Here is a 23,496-nt window from a genome sequence, read left to right as displayed (position 1 = left end):
TCTTTTCCAACCATAATGATTCTATGATTAAAAACTCAGCTTACCAAACTGAAAATTGGAGTAATTAGGGCAAACGTGATAACAGGCACTGAGCACCCCTTCCATCATCAGAGCGATGCCCATAGCATAAAAGAGACCAAAATGCTTTGGGATCCCGTAGTCCTGGAAGAGAGCAGAGCTATATATTAAGCACTCTCACTGTCCTAATGACAAGCAAGCTCCCACTCTCCATCACTTCATCCCTCCTAACCCCTACATGTGTCCTTCAGTCACCTGTGCAGCACAGCATGCTGCGTGCAACCAGAGGCTCTGCTTTTAGGCACATTGCACAGCCAGGTGAATTCACAGGCAGCAAACCCAAGCTAATCACACAGAAACTTCTGGTCCGAAGACTGCAGTGTCTCGGTATTGACATCTTGAGACTAAACATCTCTGTCCTGTACCTTGTGCCATGCTATATCCTGCCCAAAATTGAGAGAGCACCAAAGACCCAGAATAGCAGCCTTGCTCTTGTGGTCACTAGGGGGTTAAAAGCATCTGAGGAGCAGAGCCCACCAGCCCAGGTGAGAAGGCATCTCCAACACAATCTGGCTGAGATCTCATCTGAAAACTGTAAGCAGCAGACCCTTAAAAACTGCTAAAGCATCTTGGGATACTCTTACTGTCCCAGTTCCTCCACAACAAGCATTGGAGGAAAAGCTGCAGCCACAGGAGTTGTTCCTTTACTCATCTACTTGTCTTTGCAAGCCCAGGCTGGGTCACCATGGCAGTATGGACCTCCTGTAAGCAGCAAAGTACTGGTGTGTGCAAGAAAATAAGCACCTCACCTAGACCCCTGACCCCTTTTTCAGGGAAGGGGGGGTTGGGAGGGGGAAAGAGGATTCAATCCTCCAGCAAGGAAGGCAAATGGAAACCCACTGTGTATTTTGCTCTGGTCTTCAAGTTCTCCCTGTCTTTCCTCCCTCCACTCAGCCCCATGCAACCATGCTTCCTACCAGGGTATAGACATCTTTCATCTCCATGGCTCGACGGTGGAGGATATCCCTGCGCAACACAATGAGGAGGAAGAGAAAGCCCAGCAGCATGTGGCCCACATTGCTGAGGATGTTGTTGAAGGCACTGCAGGGAAAAAGAAGGTTTCAAACAAAGGCAGCACAGCAGCAGGAAGCTGAGTCCTGGGCCATGATAATTTGAATCCATTTCACTCCCTCCCCACTATCCTCCACCTCAGCAGCTACCAAACACCTGCCAGTTTTGCACCATGGATGACAATTTTAAGTTGAGTAGTTCACATACCCCAGTAGGTTTAACATTTCCTCTGTGATGTTCCCAATTCTGGGCTTTCTTTGCACTCCTGTATTAGTTTAGATAAATACTGCATTGAAAGGACTGATCTGAACTTCTTTGCAGAGCTGCTGCTCCTTGGCTACAAGTGAAAGTGTCCAAAAGAGCATGGGACCACCTCACTGCTGTGCCACAGGTTTCTTAGGGGAACCCAGGTGCCATGTGTTCCTGGGTGCAGGTGTCTCACTGCAACAGAAAGCCACAGCTGAGCAAAACAGAAAGCTCAGAGTCCTAAACTCTCAGTGGTCTTATCAACGAAGTTACTGTGAGCCTGGTAAGGATACAATCCTGACCTGTGCACAGCACAAACACTTGGGAGGCATGAGACAATAATGCAGTGATTGCAGGGCTCACTCACCTCAGCACCCCAAGGGGATGAGAGCACAGAAAGTTGTAGTAGCAGATGTCCTGATTGCCTGTGACGTTCACTACCTAGACAGAGAGGAGATGGAAGACCTGATATTAGCAAATCCTCCCTGTTCTGGGGGGTTTGCTTTGTGCAAACACTGCATGTACACAAGGCATACCAGGACACAGCCTAGCTCTAGCACTGACACAGCGAAGTACTGACATCTACAAGTGAAGCTTTTAGGGGGAGACAAGATGTTGCCACATGCCAGAAACCTGACAACAGCCTTCAGAGGAAATGTATTGTGTGCTCTCAACCTCACCACTGAGATCTGCTTGCAGATATCTGAATAACAGCAGGACAGCAAGGATGGGGCAGGGAGAAGGGAGGAGAAATCACTCGTATCACAGCAAACCCTACTTGCTTTCAGTTGTCTTTTAGAGATAACAGCAGATTCCTCCTGCCTCTAAAATTAAACAGGTCCCAGGTGAGACATCAGATAAGCAGGAAAACAGCTGCACTCCCGCTTCCCAAGCAAAACTAGCAGAACTACAAATTCAGCAAGCCAAGCCAGCAGGAACACTTAACTCATGGTGCAGGGAAAGCAGCTAAGGTAACCTGCCCCTCAGAGTAGGATTCCCGGGTGATCCCAGTTTCACTGCAACTGTCATACTTACACCATGCAACCACACAGCAAGTTTAAAGGCAAGAGGACCCAAGCACAGGGCAGAGCCACACAGAGCCCAACATACCGTCTGGTAAGTGATGACAAGCTGGATGACTGGCAGGGCATAAAACACGGCAATAGTGATGATGTTCCTGCAGAGAGGAGACCATAGCAGTAGTTACACACACACCAAAACAACCAGTGCACACACAGGACAGAACCCCACAGTGCTCATGGAGGAACATGTACACCTCGGTGCCTAAGGGCACAGACCCTGCTCTCCCAGCCAGAGCTTTATGCCTCTAGTTATGATCTCCTGAAGCAGAAGGGAAAACATGCTAATGCAAACAGGAGGCAAATGCTAACACCACAAGAAAAGCCAGGACGTGGACCACAAGCTCATGTGTTTGAGTGCCAATTTCTCCCCTTCTCCAGTATGTTCCAGCACACTGGTTGCTACCACACTTTAAAGTAATTATTCAAACCAGAATCCATTGCAAGGATCACGTGTGTACTGGTCCACAAATATCCTTATTTGAGGTATGTGGGATCTGCAGTTACTGATTGGAAAAGTAACAGGATGGCTCAAAGAATATCCTCAGGTCTAAAGTGTGGTTCAGAAGAAGGGCATGTGGACAGACTCCAGAACCAGAGAATGGATCCAGAGCTTGGGCCTTACCAGTTTTTCTTCTCCTTACCAGAAATAGATTTTGTATTTTTTGCTGACAATCCTTCGGTCCTTCCTGGACAAGTCTGATAAATAGAGGAACACCTAAAACATTAGTGGGTGTGGAAAGAGGGAAGAAAACAGAAAAGAACTAATGAAGACTACAGAAACCTGAAGAAGTTCTTGATGTATTTGGATAATACGCAGCTTGGTGCTATTTGGACCATTTTTTTTCCACAGCAAGCTCATTGTATCCCTTAAATCTCTGGGGAATGAGTTCTGCAAAACCCTCTGACCTCCAGGAATGTCTCTGACCACACAGAGCAGTGCAGGGTGACAACCGGAGGCATCATGAGAGCCGCTAGCTTAAAGACCCTCTGTACATCCACTGCAGTCACGCTACTCATGCCAGATAACTACCTACTACTGCACATTATTTTCTCCCTATGCTGTCCCACCTCCTTGGACTTTCTGGTACACTGAGCTTCTTCCTCCTTTCTCAGAAGTCCCCAATACATTCTGATTTTCCATATTAAATCACTCATTTCAGCAGCACACTTAGCACAACAGGAAAACTTTCCAGACTTTGAAAGAGCACTAAGAAGCACATTACACTTTATTAGATTAAATCCACCTAAAAGGGAAGCAGAAACTTAAAAATCCTGGCAAGTGACTAGTGCTGGTCCTAGCCCAGATAGGTCCATGGCCCAGCACCATGTCCACAGGTGCAATGCCAGCCATACCTTAGTGCGGATGACATTCTTATCACTTTCGATTTCTGGCATGGTGTCAAAGTCACTCTCCTCCTCCACAGAGCTGTCTGTGTCAGAACCAGCTGGTGGCCCACGCCCAGGGGAAGACAACTGCTGTCCACCGCTGGAGCTTGATTCATCTGGAGCAGAGCAGGGAGAAAAAAAAAAAAAACAAAACCAGGCAGGGTAAAAGATAATCCCCCTATGCACAGCAATGAGAAAGCTGCTCCAGACATCAGCAACAATCTGCTAGGACAAGTTGATATGGCCATTTCAGGGAACAAGTTTTTCCATGAGGACAAACGTTACTAAAAGTCTCAGATATCAGCTAAGAGCACTTTCAAGGACCATCTTCCTTCTTCTGCAGCATTATGATTTTCCCCCTGGTTTTATTCTGTTATTTTTAATCTCTAACATTTTCTACTCTTTTCTATCCTGGGTTCTGAAATCTGGGAGTCTGAGACAAGCCAGAAAGTTCTAGTGAAAGCAGCAGGCCGTTCAGGGGTTAGAAAGAGGCCGACCTATTTAATTTCTAGATTTTATATAAGCTTTTCTAAAAATATTGGAGAACAAAAAACTAAGAGGAAGAAAGTAAAATTTTCAAAGCAGGCAGAGCATCAGCTTTGCTGCCGTTGCATGCACAATATTGGTCACCTGCAGGTCAGCAAGACCTGCCTGCACTTCCCACTGGCTGGCCAAGCTCCCAGCCAGCCCATTGCCCATACTGGCATGAGCAGAACAAATTTCTTCTTCATTTCCCAAATGCTTTTAAAGCATTTCTTCAAGAACTGTCGGGGAAGAGGTGGGGTGGTCCTGAAGCCCTCAACTCTCTTCCAGGACTTAACTCCTCCTGACATTTTCCAAACCTCATGAAATATCAGTTCTGTGTTTCTTCATCAGAAGTTCAGAGATATCACACCTTCACAGTCCAACCAACAACTGGGTGACATCTGGAGTGTCAGGGCTGTCTTTACACTACAGTGTGCAAATGCATCCTGAGAAGGGGTGAAATATTACAGAGCTGCTCCTCTCTCATTTGAGCAGCTGCCTCACGCTGCCCTGGACCTGAACCACATCACCCTGCACCTGGGTCCCCAAGCTGCAAAATTCAAGGATTATGCCCCAAAAGTCCACAGCACTGAGTTGTTCAATACCAGTCTCTCCACTGGAGGGAAAACTGTTGTAAGGAGACTAAAAAATAGTCTGGCAAAGGAAGGCATTTCCCATCATCTTAGATTTGCAGGACCGTTGGGAGTTTTTCTCCTCTGCTGCCAGCATGACATTATTTCTCCGCTACTGAAACTTCTGACTGCAAGAAGCTCCGACTCTGTCTTGCCTTGTGGCACACAATCCCTCATCCTTCCAGTGAAAGGCATGCTTTGGTCTAAAGACAGGCTTGATAAGCTAATAACACACTCAAAGCAGCTTGGTTGGAAGGGACCTTTGACAGTCCCTAGTCAACCTCCTGCCTGAAGCAACACTGTCATCAACACTTATCAGATGACTGTGGCTTCCTCTAGCTGAGGCTTCATCATTTCCAATGACAGACTCTCTGGGCACCTCTTCCAAAGATTTGCCACCTCTTTGGTGTAGATTTTTTCCCCCTAAAGTCCAACCTGAACCACTGAAGCTGCTTTTTTTTTTTTTTTTCCAAGCAGTTGTAAGCTGCTACTAAAGCAGTTTGCAGCTTTATTACCTTCTGGCTTTAAAGGACTTTAAAGCACCTTGCCCTGCCCCAGGCAGAACCCTCCGCATGTCCCCAGTTCTGGAAGATACTGTACCGATAGCACCGTAGCTGCTTCCCTCAGGGGTGCTAGCTGTGATGGGGTGCGAAGACGCCCTAATCCCAGATCCTGCAATGGAAACAGATCCCAAAGGACAATTAGTTTCATGTCAGTGCTTCAAAGCACATCTGAGGTAAATACAAACAGCTTTAAGAGCTGGAGGGGCTTGGGAAAAGCAGCTTTTCTCCAAACAGATGGCAATATCCCTCTAGAGCATACTGTGCAAAAGGGAAACGCTTGCTTTACAGTGTGAAGAAAATCCATTTCTTTCAGCCTCCCCACACAGGCTGGCAGTTTGACTCACAAAAGCACAAGCCTCCCTCCAGCACACTGAAGGGATCACATTATGGGGCTGCAAGACTTGGGAAATTCTAGAGCAAGTCTTACAATATTCAGAGCACCCTTCTGAACTTCTAATTCTTCCCCTTCCCCTTCTCACGCATTGATGTACTCAAATATTGCTACCTCCAGTTACCTCTAGAAGAGTCAGACAGCCTTTGTCAAGACAGCTGATACGTAGTTTTAATCAAGCAAGGAGAAAGCAAAAAGTGATCTTGTCCTGATGACAAGAAGGGCAAGTCTTTGAGGGCTGGGAAGTCCTTGCCTCCCACGCACACACCTGAAGCAAGGAGGGCTGCAGGTTACATTGCGACTTTCACCTCCTACCTCTACATTCCCTCCTTCTGCCTCCATGGTGGGTATCAGCTGCTGAACTGGCAGCAGACAAACCTGGCAGGCAACTCAGCCAGCTGAATCCCCTCACTGAGGGGTCAAACACCCATCTCCCCAGAATGGAAGGAAACAAGAGCAGCATCTTCCAGAGGTGGCAGTGAACAGTGAGACAGGTAACGCTTCACCTTTGCAAAAACACTGTGTGGCTAGTCAGCAACAAAGGGATACAGGACATAGGACAGCATTTAAAGCCAAGCAACCCTACTGCAGCCTGGCAATAGCCTGGCTTCCCAAGCTGCATCTCTGGCTTCCCAGTATCTGATCTGTCTCAAACTGACAGGCACAGGCAAACTCTTCTTTCCAGCTGGCAATTCTGGGCACTTCTACAACACCTGTGGGTTTTTATACCATTTCCACTAGCTCCATGTGGGAGCCCAACAGCCCACAACTTTGCCCTGCCTGAGTCCAATTCCTAGGCAGGGGAGCACCTATACAGCAACGACATTTGATGTTTCAAGTCCAGATTACTACTTCCTTTTACACATTCACTGTGCTTGTTGGGCTGTGGGCTAAGACTTGTTCTCCATTTCAGCTTCTTTACCCTCCTGCCCCATCCCTCTGACAGGGCAATGAACAGCTTGGAGGAGCATCAGAAGTGGACAACATGGACTGAGCACCAGAGGGAAGGCTCTGGCACACCACAGCCCCTGACATGACACCCCTTTGGCCCTGAGCTGGGATTAGCAGGATGTTGTAGGTTGCTGCAGGAGTAGGATCCACCTTGTACTCGTCACCTGCTGTGCAACCCTCCCTCTCTCGTGGCAGTTTTTCCTGTTGCTTTAAGGTCATTTGGAAATCTATATCACTGAGAAAAGGGTGAAACAAGCATTTTTCCATGTCCATGACACCAAGACACAAGCACACTTCCTACTCCTGAAGGTTCTGTCTCACAGGGATGTTCCTGTCTTATTTTAGACAATTCTTTATGCTCTCAAGTGACCTGTCAACCTTATCTCCCAAGTAACCAAGGGAAGATTTACATCTGGACAAAGCAGGAACACCAGGGAGAACAGGCACTCTGCCCGGTCTCTAAGAGCTGCTTCAGACCCAGTTTGCCCACTAATTTCAGTCCCACTTCCCAGCATGCAAGTGAGTCAGCAAAGTAAATGTACCACACTAGGTGTGGTTCCTCCACCCATTGCCTCCACCAGATAGTGATGATGGGAGGTGTCTCACAGGATTAAAAAAAGTTAACCACAGGAGCCAGGCATAAGATGGGTACCAGGGGCAAAGGGGCACATGGAGTTGCAGGATATAACAGGCAGATTACTTAGCACCTTCATCCACACTTTCTTGGTGGGGAAGGGGAAAGGAAAGGGGAGTGATAGAGAAGGCAACACCCAGGGGAACTTGAGGAAGGTGATCTGGAAAACAGGGAAGACGCTAGTTACCACTTTATAGGCATCAGTCAGACACACTCTGAAGAGACACGATACAGAAAGAAACAGCACATGGGTAGGATGTGGTTCTTCCCCAGAGGAAAGGACATGGCTGTGACATGAAGTGCCAGACATGTGAACGTGGCATAGAGTATGAGGGAGCAGGCAGGTCACAGAAGGAGCAGGTGCCTCAGAGATAACTTGTAAATTGTGAAGGAACTGTGTTCTTCTGTCCTTTCACGGGGATGTTGTTCAGCAATCCTCCCTGACAAGGAAACCCAGTCCTCTGCCCTCTAGGTCTGTGCTAAGCACAGCATCTGTGCCCTGCAGCTTCTTTGGGAACTTTCCAAGCACCACCTCTTGCCAGGGCAGCCTGGAAAGCACCTTCTTAGCTGCCTTCAGCACTTGCACCCTCAGCTGCAGCACCAGCAGCACTCCCTGGGGCTTCTGGTCTCACCCAGCTGAGACTGTGCCTCCTGGCCTTAGACAGTGATCCCTTGTCACCAGCCTGGAGCTCTTCCAGGGCCTCAGCCAGGTCCCTTCAGCTTCCCCAAACTCCTGGACACACAGGCCCTTCCAATTTCTCCAGTGCCCTAAGACCTACAGTTGTCTCTTCCAAATGACATAAATTTAGAATATTTTTTAAGCATATTTTTACAGTCCCCTGCTTATTTGGTTTTGAAGAAAACCTTTCACACACATTCCTCATACAGGGATGCCTATGTGGATCCCAGCACTGAAAAAGCCACTCCTGAGAAGTCAAATGCCCCCAGGTCCTCAGCAGAAATATTAACCCAAGTAATGCCAGGTCAGAGTGAATTTCCAGTGCTGATCCTTTAAGCACAGCTCAGTTATACTGGTATGCCTATCTGATGGTATCTAGCAGACCAGAGAGACTGAAGAAGCTGAGGATTAAAAAAGGGAACACACCAAGAGCTTTTCAATGCTGCCAAAACGTAATGTACTTCCTTTCCCCCGGAGAAAGGTATGAATGATAATGACTTCATCCTCAGACCACTGGTTTGAACTACTTTACAGGCACTAAATATTTAAACAAAATGAAACAGCCAGCCTCCTACACTTCTCCAGAAAGCAGAAACTCTCAGTGCCGCCTGTCTATATGACAAAAATTTTCATCTTTCACTGGTAGCCTCTTAGATGTGGCTATGATTTATAACGCAGAAATCTGCCGTATGTTGAAATGTGGGTGCAGCATAAAATAAACTGAATACAATACCAAAGTAAATAACACAAACACCACTACCTAACTGTATTAGTCATTCATTCACTTGGTTGTCTGCAACTTGCAGTTACAAACAAATGAAAATTTAAATTAAATTTAAAAGTTAGAGACCCCATGTTTAAACCAGGCATAGGAAATCTTAAAGCATAACAGCTGACAAACTCAAGTGCCTTGCTTAGAAACGAACAGACCTGGTAGCAGGAACATTAGCCTGTAGCCAGGTCTAGCCAAGGCTTGTCCTTCCTCCACCCCTCTAAAATCCTGCTCCTCAGGGCAGGGGTCAGGACCAGGTTCAAGGGAGCCTGCTTCAAATGCCCTCTCTCCTGAGGGCAGAGAGGAAGCTTGAACATCTTTCATTAGCACAAGAGACTATATGGTACATGCACATGGAAGAAGGCTTGAAGGGACAGAAGGCACTGATAACCTGTCCCTTGCCTGGCCTGGGGCCTGAACTGTTCACTTAAAGCTGTCATACAACAGAAAAGACACCTTACCATCCTCAGGACTCCATCTCCCAGCTGAAGCCTTCCTCCGAACCCTGAAAAAGAACAGGCAGCACTCATGAGAAAGCCAACAAATGCCATCACCGGCCAGCCATAGCAGGATTATCTAGGACACCAACAGGTAAACATGGTGCAAGCTCTAAAAACCAAGCAAACAAAAACTCAGCAAAAAGAAACAAACAAAAAAACACTGTTTGGACTAGACACGGCTCAGCCATGACTGCTTGCTGTCCACCTCTCCAACTTCCAAAATCAACAGGGGGGGGTTTACCCCTTCAATTATCCACCAGACGCAGGACAAAAAGTTACATGACTGTCCCATCCTACGCTGCTCAGCATGTTGGGAGAGACTGACCGAATTCCAAAGGCCTTCCCAAACCAACTCCGCTGTTAAGGGATTGAGTGCATAAGAATCTGCTGAAAGGGCAGCAGGAGCTAGAGGTACATATCAGCATGATGTTTGGGTGGGAAGGAAGCTTAAAGATCATCTAGTTCCAGACCCGTGCCATGGGCAGGGACACCTTCCCCCAGGTTGCTCAAAGCCTCATCCAGCCTGGCCTTGAACACCTCCAGGGATGGGGCATCCACAGCTTCTCTGGGCAACCTGTTCCAGTTCCTCACCACCCTCACAGTGAAAAATTTCTTCCTAATGTCTAGTCTAAACCTACTCTCTTTCATTTTAAAACTTACCCTTCATCCTGTCGCTACACTCCCTGACAAAGAATCCCTCCCCATCCCTCCTGTAGGCCCCTTCAGGTACTGGAAGGATGCTATAAGGTCTCCCTGGAGCCTTCTCTTGTCCAGGCTTAACAACCCCAACCCTCTCAGCCTGTCCTCATATGGGAGGTACTCCAGCCCTCTGATTATCTTTGCGGCCTTCCTCTGGACTTGCTCCAACAGCCGCATATGGGAGGTACTCCGGCCCTCTGATTATCTTTGCGGCCTTCCTCTGGACTTGCTCCAACAGGTCCATGTCCTTCTTCTATCAAGGGCCCCAGAGCTGAACTCAGTACTCCAGGTGGGGTCTCACAAGAGCAGAGTAGAGGGGAAGAATCACCTCTCTCGACCTGCTGTTCACAATTCTTGTAATGGAGCCCAGGACACATTTGGCTTTCTGGGCTGCAAGCACACATTGCCTGGTCATGTTAAGCTTTTCATCAACCAACACCCTCAAGTGCTTCTCCTCAGGGCTGCTCTCAATCCATTCTCCTCCCAGTCTGTATTTGTGCTTGGGGTTGCCCCAACCTGTGTGCAGGACCTTGCACTTGGCCTTGTTAAACTTCATGAGGTTTGCACAGGCCCAGCCTGTCAAGGTCGCTGTGGATGGCATCCCTTCCCATCAGTGTATCAACCACACCACACAGCTTAGTGTCGTCAGCAAACTTGCTGAGGGTGCACTCAATCCCACTGTCCGTGTCTCCAACAAAGATTTTAAACAACACTGGTCCCAGTACCGACCCCTGCGGAACACCACTCATCACTGGTCTCCACTTGGACATCAAGCCATTGACCACAACTCTTGAGTGTGACCATCCAGCCAATAGGATATTCTCCTTGATAAGATATTCTCTCACAAGAGATGCAGATATTCTCCTCAGCGCAAGCCTGGGCACTAAGGTCTGGGGTAGGGGAGGCAGGTCAGGAGGGAAACCAGTACCCTTGGGACTCTGAGGCCCTGTTTGGGTCACTGCCACTTATTGCAGTCCTTGGTTGAATACTCTGGGTCATACTTTAGTTTCCCAGTCCTCTGACACCCCATATCCCAGATAGCCCCATCACAATTCCCAACTGCCACCCAGTGTCCTCATATAAGGAAACCAGTGGTGCGACACTACGAAAGCAAGAGGGTAGAGCCTTGGGTTTTCATCATTGCCATGATGCCCACAGCAGAGAAAGAGAAGTTTTCTGTCTGACAGTCAAGTAAGAGCCCACTGAGTAGTCATGGACTTGGTTGGCTGCTCTGTTCAGACGCTTTGCCAGCCCACTTCCCCTGAATTCACTGCAGGGTGAGGCATCTCTGAGGATTAACAAACAGAAAAAACCCTCAACTCACCTGATGTAGTGCACAAAAGCAACCACCACTGAGCCCAGGTAAAAAGAGAGGAAACTCAGGAAGCTGAAGAACATGGCCTGGACATAAACAGACTCTGAGGAATGAGAAGGCATCAGTCAGCTCACCGAACAGGGACAGCTCTCTCAGAACTAGCACTCCTGTCATTCTCTTCCCAATACCAACTGGTGACAATGCCTAGCTCCAAACAGTCCTTCAAGAGGAATCAGCAGAACCTCTTGCAAGGTACCCCCCCATTTCTTCACCCCCAGTGCTAGCTGGTGTGCCTGTGAGACCACTCTGTGCTACACAACACCTCCTGGAAGAGACCAGGGCTGCAATGGTTTTGACTCCTCTGCTGGTGCTTCCTGCATCATCTCAGAGGGGTGCTGGCCCAGCCATACCCTTCTATGAAGAAGTGCCAAGTCCCCCCACAAAGCTGCATTGCTCTGCACAAAGACACTGACTTTTAATAGAGGGCACAATCGTCACTTGAAGGTTCTTCGTCCGCTGCAAGTTCCAGGTACGGTTAACATTCCCTGTGAAATGCAAAGCATACAACAAATGTAAAAGCAATCAAACATTAATGATCTCTGTCCCTTACCTCAGTTGTCCGCACTTGCAAAATACACCAGAGTCTGGCTTTTCACTGAAATCTATGTGTGGTTTTGCTCTAAACCTTTCCCAGACTTGTTACTGTACAGCCTTTTCCATATGTTTCCCCCCCTCCCCTCTATCCACAGCCTGTTTTTAAGGGTGACCCTGCTTGAGTCTTCTAGATGTTGCTCAAGTCTGGATGCCGGAATCCCACAGGCATCTCATCTTCTACTTATCTAGTCTCCAAAGGACAGTTTCTGCCACTACAAATACTAGGACACCATTTTTGCCTTTGGCCAAAATTCTGCTGGCAAAACATTTCCGTGCAGGATGCCGTGCTGAAGGCTTGTTATGTTTCAGCGGGGCTTAGCACACCCTGCCAGTACAGCTCTGCTGATAGCTTTAGGATAAGAGAAAGACACTGTGACAATTATATTTTTTTTAGTGTGGGAATTGGGGGAGCCCAGTGTGTCTGTTGGTTGTAGTCTTGCTTCTCCTACAGGGAAGCCATCCAGCTTTGAGGATAGGAACGTCCCTGGTCTGAAATGGTCTCCAGCTTGTCATGGGGACAGCTGCAACTCTACCTCCAGTTTCACCCACCACAAGTGGTGGAGGCTTTGCTTTCACTACTGCCTGGGATGTGGACACACTGTTTTGTGGCTGGGAAAGGTACTAGAACAACTCTTGCAAGATTAATCCACAAAAATTACTCATTTTTCCTGCTTCCCTCAAGTCAGCAGGCTGTCATAGTTCCCAAGACAGCAGTTGGAGAAGGTGCTCTCTGCACGAATTGCCACCTGGGCCCCTCCACACAGGCAGAAGGATAATACAGCAGTAGGTAAAAAACAAAAAAAAGGTGCAAGCAGCACTGCTTGGGTGTCTCCCGTATCTCCCAAGACAGCAGTGACTCCTCAGAAGAGCATGCAACTTCAGTAAGTCAGGTGCTATACTAGCCAGCCACTTCCAGGGTTGATCAAGACTCTTAACCTACCCAAGAATATTAAGTTTATACTTCACACTTCCTCACAGTTACCTAGATAAGGTAGAGCTTATGACCATCCCATGTCATCCCACAGGAAGGTCCCCAAGGACTCCTGCTGCTCTACCGCCTGGATGCAGCAACCAAATTCACCTGCCAGTGAAACATACCATGAATGGAGGAAGGCACAGAACCCCCACAGGCGTAATCCTCCGGCTTGATGACAAACACAACGAAGAACTGCTCACCTGGGAAGTCCTTTCTCTGCATGGGAGGGCAGAAGATGACAGAATCCGTGAGAAGTGAAGCAGCCTCTCTCTCCAATGCAAAGCAGATGCGACGATCTCCCCAGAGCCAGAGAAGCTGCTACACAAGCACCAACCTTGCGGAGACCTGCCTGTTCTGGACAGAGCTGGGCTTCTGAGGATGCTGCCCTCAGCCTTGCTGACAACAAGCTAACCGAGTTCATCAGTATGCAGTACAGCAGTGCCCCAGTACAAGCCAACCAATGCTACTGCATTTATTTATTTATTTTAATTAGCACAAACCATCTACCTAAGCTTTGCTCATTATAAGGCCCTACTACCACCACTTGGTGGTAGAAGAGCTAAGGTCTGAAAAGAAGACACCTGGCTGCAGCCACTCTGACCTAGAGCCTCAGCACCTAAGACAAAACACACCTACCTAAGCAAATATAAGCAAGGTTTTGTAGTAAAAGGTAACATCTCTTCTTCTACTGGTATCAGCTCATCTATTAAAAACAAAGGATCTCAGCCATACCATAATCAGCAAAATAAAACTAGGGATGCACAAGACAGGCCACTGGAGAGAAAAAAAAAAAACAAAAAAAAACACCACACCAAACAATATCACACTGGGACAAAAAAAATCAGCATCTCACCTGCACTGTTATAGCTGCTTGCTTTGTCATAGACTGGTAAACACCGTTGAACTCCACATTATGGTCCAGGTCATACACTGGGCACTAAACCAGACAAAACTAAGGGTTAAACCAGGCACAAAATCCAAACTAATTTTGTAGGGAGCTGGCAGGAGAACAGACAGTGCAGAGCAGTAGAAAGGTCCTGCTTTGGATGACAAAGATAACAAAACAACCAGAATTTGTTCGCAAGTTAGAAAAGCTGCTCTGAATACACCGGTTGTGGGGAGCACACACTGATCTCAGCTTTCTCACAAGAGGGCTGCAGTTTAACTCCAGATGAAGATTCAGCTAGATTGATCACTCCACCATTCCCACAGGGCAGTGGATACTCTCAGCTGTACACTGGCTATATCACACACTTTGCAGTCTGTACTATACGCCAAGTGCTTGCCCTCATTTTACTCTTTCACTACTCTTAGTATCCAACAGGTTAAAAATTACCTGTTACAGTCTCTCCTCCTGCCCTTCTACCATGCAAACACAGGAATGCGGGCAGGAGTTAATGTTACCCCTTTCTCTCCTCACCCCAGATATTAAAGGCGACTGCCAGGACCTCAGAGCCAGCAGCCAAGGCATCTTGCACCTCTGTCACCATCTCACTGCTCCCACACTGCAGGTCCCTGCATCAAGGAGGTGCGAGAAGAGGAGAAACGTGCTGCTATTTCCCAGCTGTGAGCTACAGCCAGCCTCCATGGCAGGCAACAGCTGCTCTCCCCTTCCCAGGAAAGGGGAGGAATAACTGTGGAGAGGGGAAATCAAATTGGAAAGGAGAAGAGACCTCACTCATGTCTGGAAATCAGAAATTCCCCAGGCTGCCTTGAGCCAGGAGAGGGTCAAAGGAACAGCACTCTCCCCTCCCTCAGCCACCAGCATCCCATCCAACACCACTTTATGGAGAGACACACCCACGACACAAGGCAGCAGGGTGTTAAACCTCAGAAGGGGAACATGATAACAAATGTCCTATGATCAGGCCAGGGAGGAACAGCTTGCTCACCTATTTGCAATAAAAATCTCTATGAGCCACTTGAACTCAGCATCTCTGTCTTTGCCTCCTTCCCAACAAGATTCTTTATTTCAGGTGCACCCTTCACCACCACCACCACCCTAGGGTGAAGCCCTTTCTAAAGCTTTTCTCTCTGTTGGCACACAGATTCCCTCACAGCAGGACGCAGAGCTCCAGCAGGCAGCTCCTTACCTTTCTCTGCTCAGACTCACCACAATATCCTGGACAGAGACAACCGAGCATGGGTAGACTGCATCAGACACCACTTTGATGACGACCGAATCGACATCCTGAGGAAACTTGTACAGAAAGTACTGAGGAGAAAGCAGAGTACTGAGAGTTACAGCCCAGAAATCATCCCTGCCAGTAGCTTTAGAACCTCCCCAAGGTACCTGCATAGCCCAAACTGGACTTTGGGATTGGATGTGAACGTCTTTCACTAAAATTCTGATTTCAAATATTAGGGCTTTACACCACAGAAGAGCAGATTAAATATGTACAGACATCTCTCCCCCTTGCACAGCATGCTGTTAGACAGACATCTTCAACATGCAAGATACAGCATAGTTTCTGCTCCCCTTAAGCTTTTTTCCTCCTGATCAAGCTAAAATGACTTCATTTTATAGCCTACTCCATTTTATGTTGTTATGAGCAATTTCCAGATGTTTCCATACTGCTGGCTGTACTTTATATATATGGAACATACCATGGAGTTTATCTCAGATGGGTTACCTCAAAGACAGACTGTGGAAAGTATTAGGTCAAATAGCTGAATTCTGTCAAGAGTCTCATAACTAAATGCCTGATATTAGTCATAGGATGTGGAGTTTTTGGTCTCATTTGGTTTTGAGGGCAAGGGGTAATGGGGGCTTCTCTTCTCACCTAAGCTTTGAAAATAATTCAGCTATATCTCTGAAAAAAAAAAAATTGTGAGAGACCAACATCTTCTAATATTCCTACTTTTCCTCTAGGAGTAAGGAATGGTGTTTCTTGTGCTTCCATGCTTTGAGCAGGCCCACAGAACAGTCTGTGGGGTCAGGAGATGCCCTTCCCTGTCCCAGCAAGGGCTTTTTCAGATTTGGGTAAAAGATATCCCAGGCAACATGATTATTTGCATATTTTTCCAGTAAAAGTTCAAGGTACTACACCAGCCAGCTGTTGGAGAAGTAGGGTTTCTGTGCCCACCCTAGCGGGCAGGCTTGTCCCCTTGTCCTGCTTGGAGCCCAGACCTTGAGAGCTCATGCTTAGTCACAGCTACCTACCAGGAGCGGCCGATGGGCATCTCACCCCACCTCAGGGGGATGCCAGGCTAAGGGTTGCCACCAGCCACCTTCCTCCCTTCCTTATGGTCATCTGGCAGCCCCTGCTGCCACCCTGGGGCAGAAGCTACCGCAGCTCCTGCTCCAAAACTGTCACCTGAGACATTACCAACTGTCAGGCTCCCTTTACGTCACATAAACTGTAGTGCTGAGCCAAGGCCAGGTGTTTCCTAGTTACCTTCACCCCCCCTTTTTTTCCATCCCCTTCCTGGGAAGTAAGGCCCCCAACTGGAAGGGCAGGAAAAAGTAAGAAATCACCCAGGCTTTTCCCAAGTTTTCCCATTTCTACTAAAGCATTTATTCCCACCACCCCTCTCCAAGCAGGGTCCCTTCACCGCTGAGGGAGCGCTTGCTCCAACTGCAAGTCCTTACAAACCAACAACTCACCAAGCCGGTTTCTCTAGTGGAAGTAAGGATGCTGGTGAGCTTCCCGGTTTCCCGGGCACGCTACCCTTGTAAAGCTTTAGGTCCTCCAGGAAGTCATCCATGAGGACCCTTCTATAACTCTATTTTTAAGTTACACTTATACCAGAGTACAGAATTAACATAAGAGGCATTGACACTTACAGTTCTCTCCTGCACAGACTGTGAGTGGTATAAACATCCAGACAACACTCCTGACTCATATGAGCGTATCTAATTTCTCTTCCTGCCCTCAGGCATGAGCTGGGTTCTGGACAACAACTTCCTTCAGGTGTTACACTTGCCTTTTTCCAGTCTTAGGGCTATTCCAACACTCATCTAGATTTTTGAATTGCCTTTTTCTTTCTTCCTCCTGCAGACTACTTAATACTTTGACTTACAAAAACCTCAGCATTATACCAATTAAGAGGCACTCATCTTCTGCTCTCCACATCTGGCCTATAATTAAAAGTCACCAATCTCATATTAATTGAGACAAACAACAGACCAAAGTAACAAAGTTAATTGTCAGATCCTAAACCCTCTACATTCAAATTACAAGATTCTAAGTAATGAGGATTTATAAAACCCAACGCCATTCCCTATGCTTCTATAGTATAAAATACTGCATGCATCTGCAAACCAGCTTAAGACATTTGACAGCAAAAAGGATTAGCTGGGATGCCTGGTAATAGGAAACCTAAAATTAAGTGGTGTTACTAACAGTGCTAGCAACAACAGACATGGAGTACCAGATAGCCTGGGTGAACTGCGTACTCTCCCAGCTCTATGAGCTCCTGTACCACTATAGTTACTGTCAACAGCATCTTCATTCAAGAGCTGGGCTCTAAACAGGGCTGCTCAGCTGGATACACTGTACATGGCTTCTCCCTTCTGAACTAATAACCAGACATATCAGGCACTTCATTTATCACCTCGCAACTTGACTTGCTGCCTGGGCAAGGAATAGCAGTCTGACCTCTGTTATACCTTTACAGCTTAGTTATTTACGTATTTATTTTTCTTCAGTAAAGATTGCATCTTTACTGGAGAAAATGCTAGGGCAACTGAACCAGTGCTGGAAGGTGCACACCATCTCACTTCCCATGACATGTAGCAGCGCAATGGCCTCTGGACTTCTGTACATTTCTGGAATTTCCTGAACTGCAGATACTATTCGTTTGCTCTGGTCATGGTTTTTGGTTCACTAAATTGCTTTGCAAGAGAACCCAAACATGTCCTTAGAGGTGCTGAGGCACTGCTACTACTTCTTTATATCCACAGAAAACTCAACAGTAAGGAAGTTTCCCTGAACCCTAAGAGGGAAATGACCTAATCACATAAGACTTTTGCCATCTCTAACAAAGGATCACACCAACCATTCAGATGTGGTAAGATATACAAGCAACACCACACAGGACTTCTCCTTACCTGGGGCTGGGAAGGACTGGCAGTAAAATTAAAGGCTTTGTTGGTCCTAGAAAAGAAATACCAGCATGTTGAAATCTAAAACTTTCAGAGTTGGAATACACACAGATTACCTTCAGGTTAAGGCAAAAAAAAAAAAAAAAAAAAAAAAAATCTTTCTGGGAAAGAAGAGTAGGTAGATGAACCACATCCCTCTAACAAATATATGAAGAAATTACATTGGTATTCTCACATCCCAGCTTACTCAAGTTGGAAGTTCTCGAGTCTGGTAACTAGCAGCTCATATGCAATATTAAATGGTGCCATGGAAGCGACGTCCACAAATATAATCTGCTCAGAGGGTCTTGTCTCAGGTGTTGGCTCAGAGGGACAGAGGGTCCGACTCACTTCTTGGTAATTGTAGGTCCTCTGATAGCTACAACAGCCAGGGGAAGAAACAAAGGGAAAGTTGGAAGAAAAAGAGAGGGAGTGTTAAAAACTTGTTCTGCTTTTCAAAGAATGACATAAATTCTCCCCTGCTTGCATAACTGAAATACTAATCTGAAAGGCCAAGACCACTCAGTCTTTTATTCAGAGCTCAAACTCCACTTCTGTTCCCTCTTGTCCTCTGCACAAGAGACTGGCCATCCCCAGCATTTCACTTCCCTCGAGGCTGCCTGTGCCATCTGCAGATCTAGCACATCTGCCAAGTACTGGAGGCAGAGAGAGCATGACAGCCCACAACAGCCACTGCTGTAACTATCCTCTGCATCAGGCAAGACACTGCAGCATACCTGCTGCCTGGCACCAGGATTTCAATCACAGGATGAAGCTTCATATCCGAGATGGTCTAAGGGGTCTGCAAAGTCTCAGTACTTGCAGCCTAACTATCTCTGACAGCAGCATCACTTTCACAACGAAAACATCCCCAAAACAACCACCACCCCTCATAATAGACTCAACTTAGGTATACCTGGGGTGACAAACAGAGAAGAGCCCTTATTCCCTAAATGCACTGTAACCCAGTTAGGGTGCTCTTTTGAGAGCCTGTTCAAAGCCTGCTCCAAACTAGAGCCCAAGAACTAATTGCATGCACCATAAGCAACTGTGGAAATTATGACAATGCCATCTGGTAGATGCACCCTCTAGTGACAAAGGCAGGTCCCCAGCCAGACAAGCCTCCTGGTACTCCGCGTACATATTTAAGAAACTAAGAGACAAGAGCAGGCTGCCAAATAAGAGGTTACCTACCAAATCCTGGTCTTCCTACATTCAACTGACAGTGTGCAAGCATGGTTTGCAACCAGGCCCTGCAGTCTACATAAGTAGCAAAATCTAGCACCAAAGAAAGCCTGATGCTGAGTACAGCTGGCAGACAAGTGTGTTACAAGGAAGAGACTCCAGTACTTACAGGCCTCGAAAAATTAGTGGGACTTGCCATGACAACACTCCCTTCTGCTGGCGAACTACAAACAGGACAGGATACTGGAGGTTCTCAGAGCTGCTGTTCACGTACACCCGCACTGCATCTACCTGTGAAAAGAGAAAGGATAATACAGATAGGCATTAGCCAAAGAACAAGACAGCTCCAAATCATTGAATCATTAAGGTTGGAAAAGACCTCAAGGATCATCAAGTCCAACTGTCAACCCAACACCACCTAACCCACTAAACCATGTCCCTAAGCACCACATCTACCCGTTTCTTGAACACCTCCAGGGATGGTGACTCCACCACTTCCCTGGGCAGCCTGTTCCAATGCTTGATCACTCCTTCACTGAATAAATTTTTTCTAATATCCAGCTTAAACCTTCCCTGGTACAACTTGAGGCTGTTTCCTCTTGTCCTAAATCTAGGTGGAGAAAACTGTCCCCCTTCCTCAGTCTGACGCAGATCCACAGAGAGATCAGCAGTGCTTGTCACTGGACTGGTTATTCAGATCCAGAGGTCGTTTACAGAAGTGCCTCCTTGCTGCTGCTCTAATCCAGAATCACAGCCCTGTCCCCTGCCCAGATGTGATTGCAAGACAAGACACAGTGGACAAATGCAGCAGACAGACAGAGTTCATGCACGAGCTTCCTCTTACCCCATTGGCAGCAATCTGAATGACTTCTGTTATAAAGTTAACCAAAATACACACATACAAAACATATGCCCAAGGCTACAACTGAGAATTTTCTTGCTCGGACCTTTATGTACCCAACTCAATCAACATTACTGGGAAAGTCAAAGATGACTAAGACAACATTAATAGTTAGGGATGAAGAAGCAGGTTAGCAGCTAGCACCTGGCTCTGCTGTAAACGATACTGAGATGACCATAACCAGATATATCCCATCTAATGAAACAGGAATACACTGCTGACTGCCCTCAACCTGCCAAGGAAAGATGCTTTGCTTTGTGAGCAATGGTTTTAATGCAGTCCATTGCACCAGCAACTGAAATTTCTCTTTACATTATCTGGCCACCGCACAGTCGCAGGGATAGGACAGCTGTGGGCTAGAAGTCCCTCAGTTTACTATTTGCTGTGAGAAGCAAGCAAGCGGTTTGTCTGCACCAAATGGAAATGGCACCATTTCCATTCGAAAAGAAGATCTCTTCAGTTCTCTCTCCAGAGCTGCACCCATTGCTCAAGAAAAGAGGGTATGAGAACTCATCAGAAGAGAGTACATCTTGGTTAGAGGTCTTTTAATAATGAAAACATATTAGGTAGATAAGACATATTGTAAGCCCACCACACCTTGAAAAATTAGAATAGACTCTCACACTAGATCAGTGAGAGCCTTCATAGATATGTCAACTTTATTATATCTTCTTGGAGGGTATAAACATAGAAGGGGATGCCCCCTTCTGAAAAAACATACAGAATTAGCAAGGTAGCTGAAGAGCAGCTACTCAAGATGGCAACTTATGCTTACACTGAGCACACCAGGTTCAGAAAAAGGGCTTGCATCTGCAATTGCAAGTCTAAAAGAAAATATCATGGTTATTCTTGTTTAGTGATTCTAGTCTCATATGGGAGTTTAGTTTATCAGAACAAAACACCTTCTTGGAAGCCATAATCATTAACCACTTCCCTGCCATCATCACCATAATACAGAGGCTACAACCACCAATTCCTAAAAAAATAAAGTCTTCAACAAAAAAGTCATAAATAATTTAATTAAACCTCCTTTGAGACAGAAGGGCAAGCACTGGAATCTTCTTCTATTGCCTTCTGGTTTCTAAATCTTTGCAATAGTCTTTTGGTATGCCTTCCAGCTTTTCCTTCTGACCGCAGAAACTACGTACGTAATTCCATTTCCAAGTAAATTTCACAGTAAAACCTAAAACCACCTTAAGAAAAACACCATCACAAAGCAAGACTCACAGGTAACACCTGAAGGTATCAACATATCAGGCCACCACAACCAGACAGCACTGGAAGGTTACGCTGCAGCTTCCTTAGTCTCTGTGGCTGCCCTGCTTGGCTTGGGGAACTGAGTCAGCACATGTTGGTATAGCTGGGAAATGCAGAGACTGGGCTGAACAAGCTGCTGCTTGTTTGTAGGTGTTTGCTTTAGTAACAAGGAACATGGACCTAAATGAAGCAACATTGGAACTGAACAAGAACACAGATCTAAGGAGCACAAAGACATGATGGTCAAGCCAGAGTCCCACAAGCACATGAAGCCATTCCTTATCCATGGGGAAACCAAACATTATTGCAGAAAACCACATTCCAGCTTTCAGCAGGTTTTTGCCCATGAAACAGTCAAAGCAAGCCCACCTCCACAGGTGAAAGAATGTACACGGCCTCTGGTTGAACACCACTGTGAACGCAAGGCTCAGCACATTAGCACAGTGCAGTGGGGAACTCATATCAGACTCACAGCAAATGGTACTAATGGCTTACGCATCCTCAACTACTCATAAATACAAGCTGGATGTAGGGAATCTCTCGTCTGCACTGACTTCACAAATACAGAAGCTACATGGGTTATGCATATGTTGCAGATAGTCAGGTTTACTTTAAATCAGTATGACTCTTTTGTATTAATTGGAGGACTTAAAGTTGCATTTCTCCTTCTAAATTCTCAACTTAAGAAATGTTATGGACGTTTGAAGCATACACTAATGCTGAGTAATATTAAGAAAAAAGAAAATGTACTACTATTATAATTTGCATAGGCTTTGGACACACAAGTGTGAATGTTGCTTCTTTCCACCTTGGATCTTCCCTTTCAGCAAACTAACTATTTCCAATATTGATTCTAAAAGGAAAAACACAAACAGAAATTTACAGGCTGTTCAGAAAAAGTCATCCAAAAAAACCTGCTCTGAGGTATCCTAAAAAATACATGAGAGTGCTGTATCTTTCTGTCATAAAAAGTACAGCGTTTGATAGCTATTAAGAAACAGTAAGAATAATTCTATTATTTAATCTTAAACCCCTTGGAAATCCCAGCTTTTCCCACTATTGCATTACAGTGCATATGCAGCAAGTCTTTTATCTCCAGTGGTGCAGTGTATTTTCCAGCTTTACTATTTTCTGGTGCCATTTGGCTTACACGGTAAGAATACACACTACCTGCATTCTACAGTGTATTATTTGAGAAGCCATGACCATGTAATCAAATACTGTTTCATAAGCAGACAAGCAAAACAGTGCCAACACAAGGCTGAAGAACTATTTTTAATACCAGTATTTCATAGTCTGAGTCCTTCACTAGACATTTTATGTGATCTTAAGTGTCTGTTGGGCCAATTTGTGGAATTCCTAGACTTTAATATGAAGAGAAAGGAACACCATGCCAAGACCACATCCCCAAACACTTCTACACGGGATGCAAGGAAGAGTTTTCTTAATATTCAGAAAAAGCAGAGCACCCCCAGTCCTGTCCAAAACCGAAGGATTTTCTCCCCCAATGAAGTTTGCATGGCCTTGAGGTCTGCCATTGCATCCTTACCATTAATGGAGCTCTGCAAGACCCTTGGCTGCCTTGTGGAGCCTTGCATCAGAAGTGGGTAACGTGCCCTGCTTCGAACAAGTGAAATATCTCATGGGCAGACAAGAATGACCGCTGCCTACTCCTTTCGTACAGCTCGTACCCAAACAGGAAGATAAGAAAACAGCCCTCACCTACTTCGGGAGTTGGGAGTACATAGCAGCAGGGGCTCGAACCTTACAGAACTGTAATCCCAAACATGCCCTTGGGTGAATGAGGTCACCCAGCCAGCAAGGCTGCTCATGGGGACAGCAGCTGGGAGATTGTGGCTGGAATTAGGCTGGTTTACAGATGTACCTGTGCTGCAAATGCCACAGCACTATTAACTTGACTGCCCTCCCCACTAAACCACACTGGAGAAGGGGAGCAGGGCAACAGCTGAAAG

General features: G+C 46.4%; 1 protein-coding gene across 1 annotated transcript; it reads right to left on the bottom strand.

Moving 5' to 3' along the window:
* Nucleotides 1-44: 44 nt before the first annotated feature.
* On the bottom strand, nucleotides 45-19,656 carry SIDT1 (SID1 transmembrane family, member 1; the record flags this gene model as incomplete). Its single annotated transcript, XM_010087606.1, has 16 exons — nucleotides 45-162; nucleotides 996-1,119; nucleotides 1,703-1,776; nucleotides 2,446-2,512; nucleotides 3,059-3,132; nucleotides 3,771-3,919; nucleotides 5,561-5,632; nucleotides 9,412-9,455; nucleotides 11,474-11,567; nucleotides 11,938-12,009; nucleotides 13,217-13,310; nucleotides 13,948-14,031; nucleotides 15,208-15,309; nucleotides 18,148-18,193; nucleotides 18,389-18,559; nucleotides 19,535-19,656. Coding segments are annotated over 16 exons (1,507 nt in total), but the record flags the coding sequence as incomplete, so codon positions are not given.
* Nucleotides 19,657-23,496: the final 3,840 nt, after the last annotated feature.

The sequence above is a fragment of the Pterocles gutturalis genome, unplaced genomic scaffold (assembly GCF_000699245.1).
Source record: "Pterocles gutturalis isolate BGI_N339 unplaced genomic scaffold, ASM69924v1 scaffold20376, whole genome shotgun sequence".
NCBI classification, from domain to species: Eukaryota; Metazoa; Chordata; class Aves; order Pterocliformes; family Pteroclidae; genus Pterocles; species Pterocles gutturalis.
The sequence above is the reverse complement of the archived record's forward strand: the minus strand, read 5'-3'. Positions and strand labels throughout refer to the sequence as shown.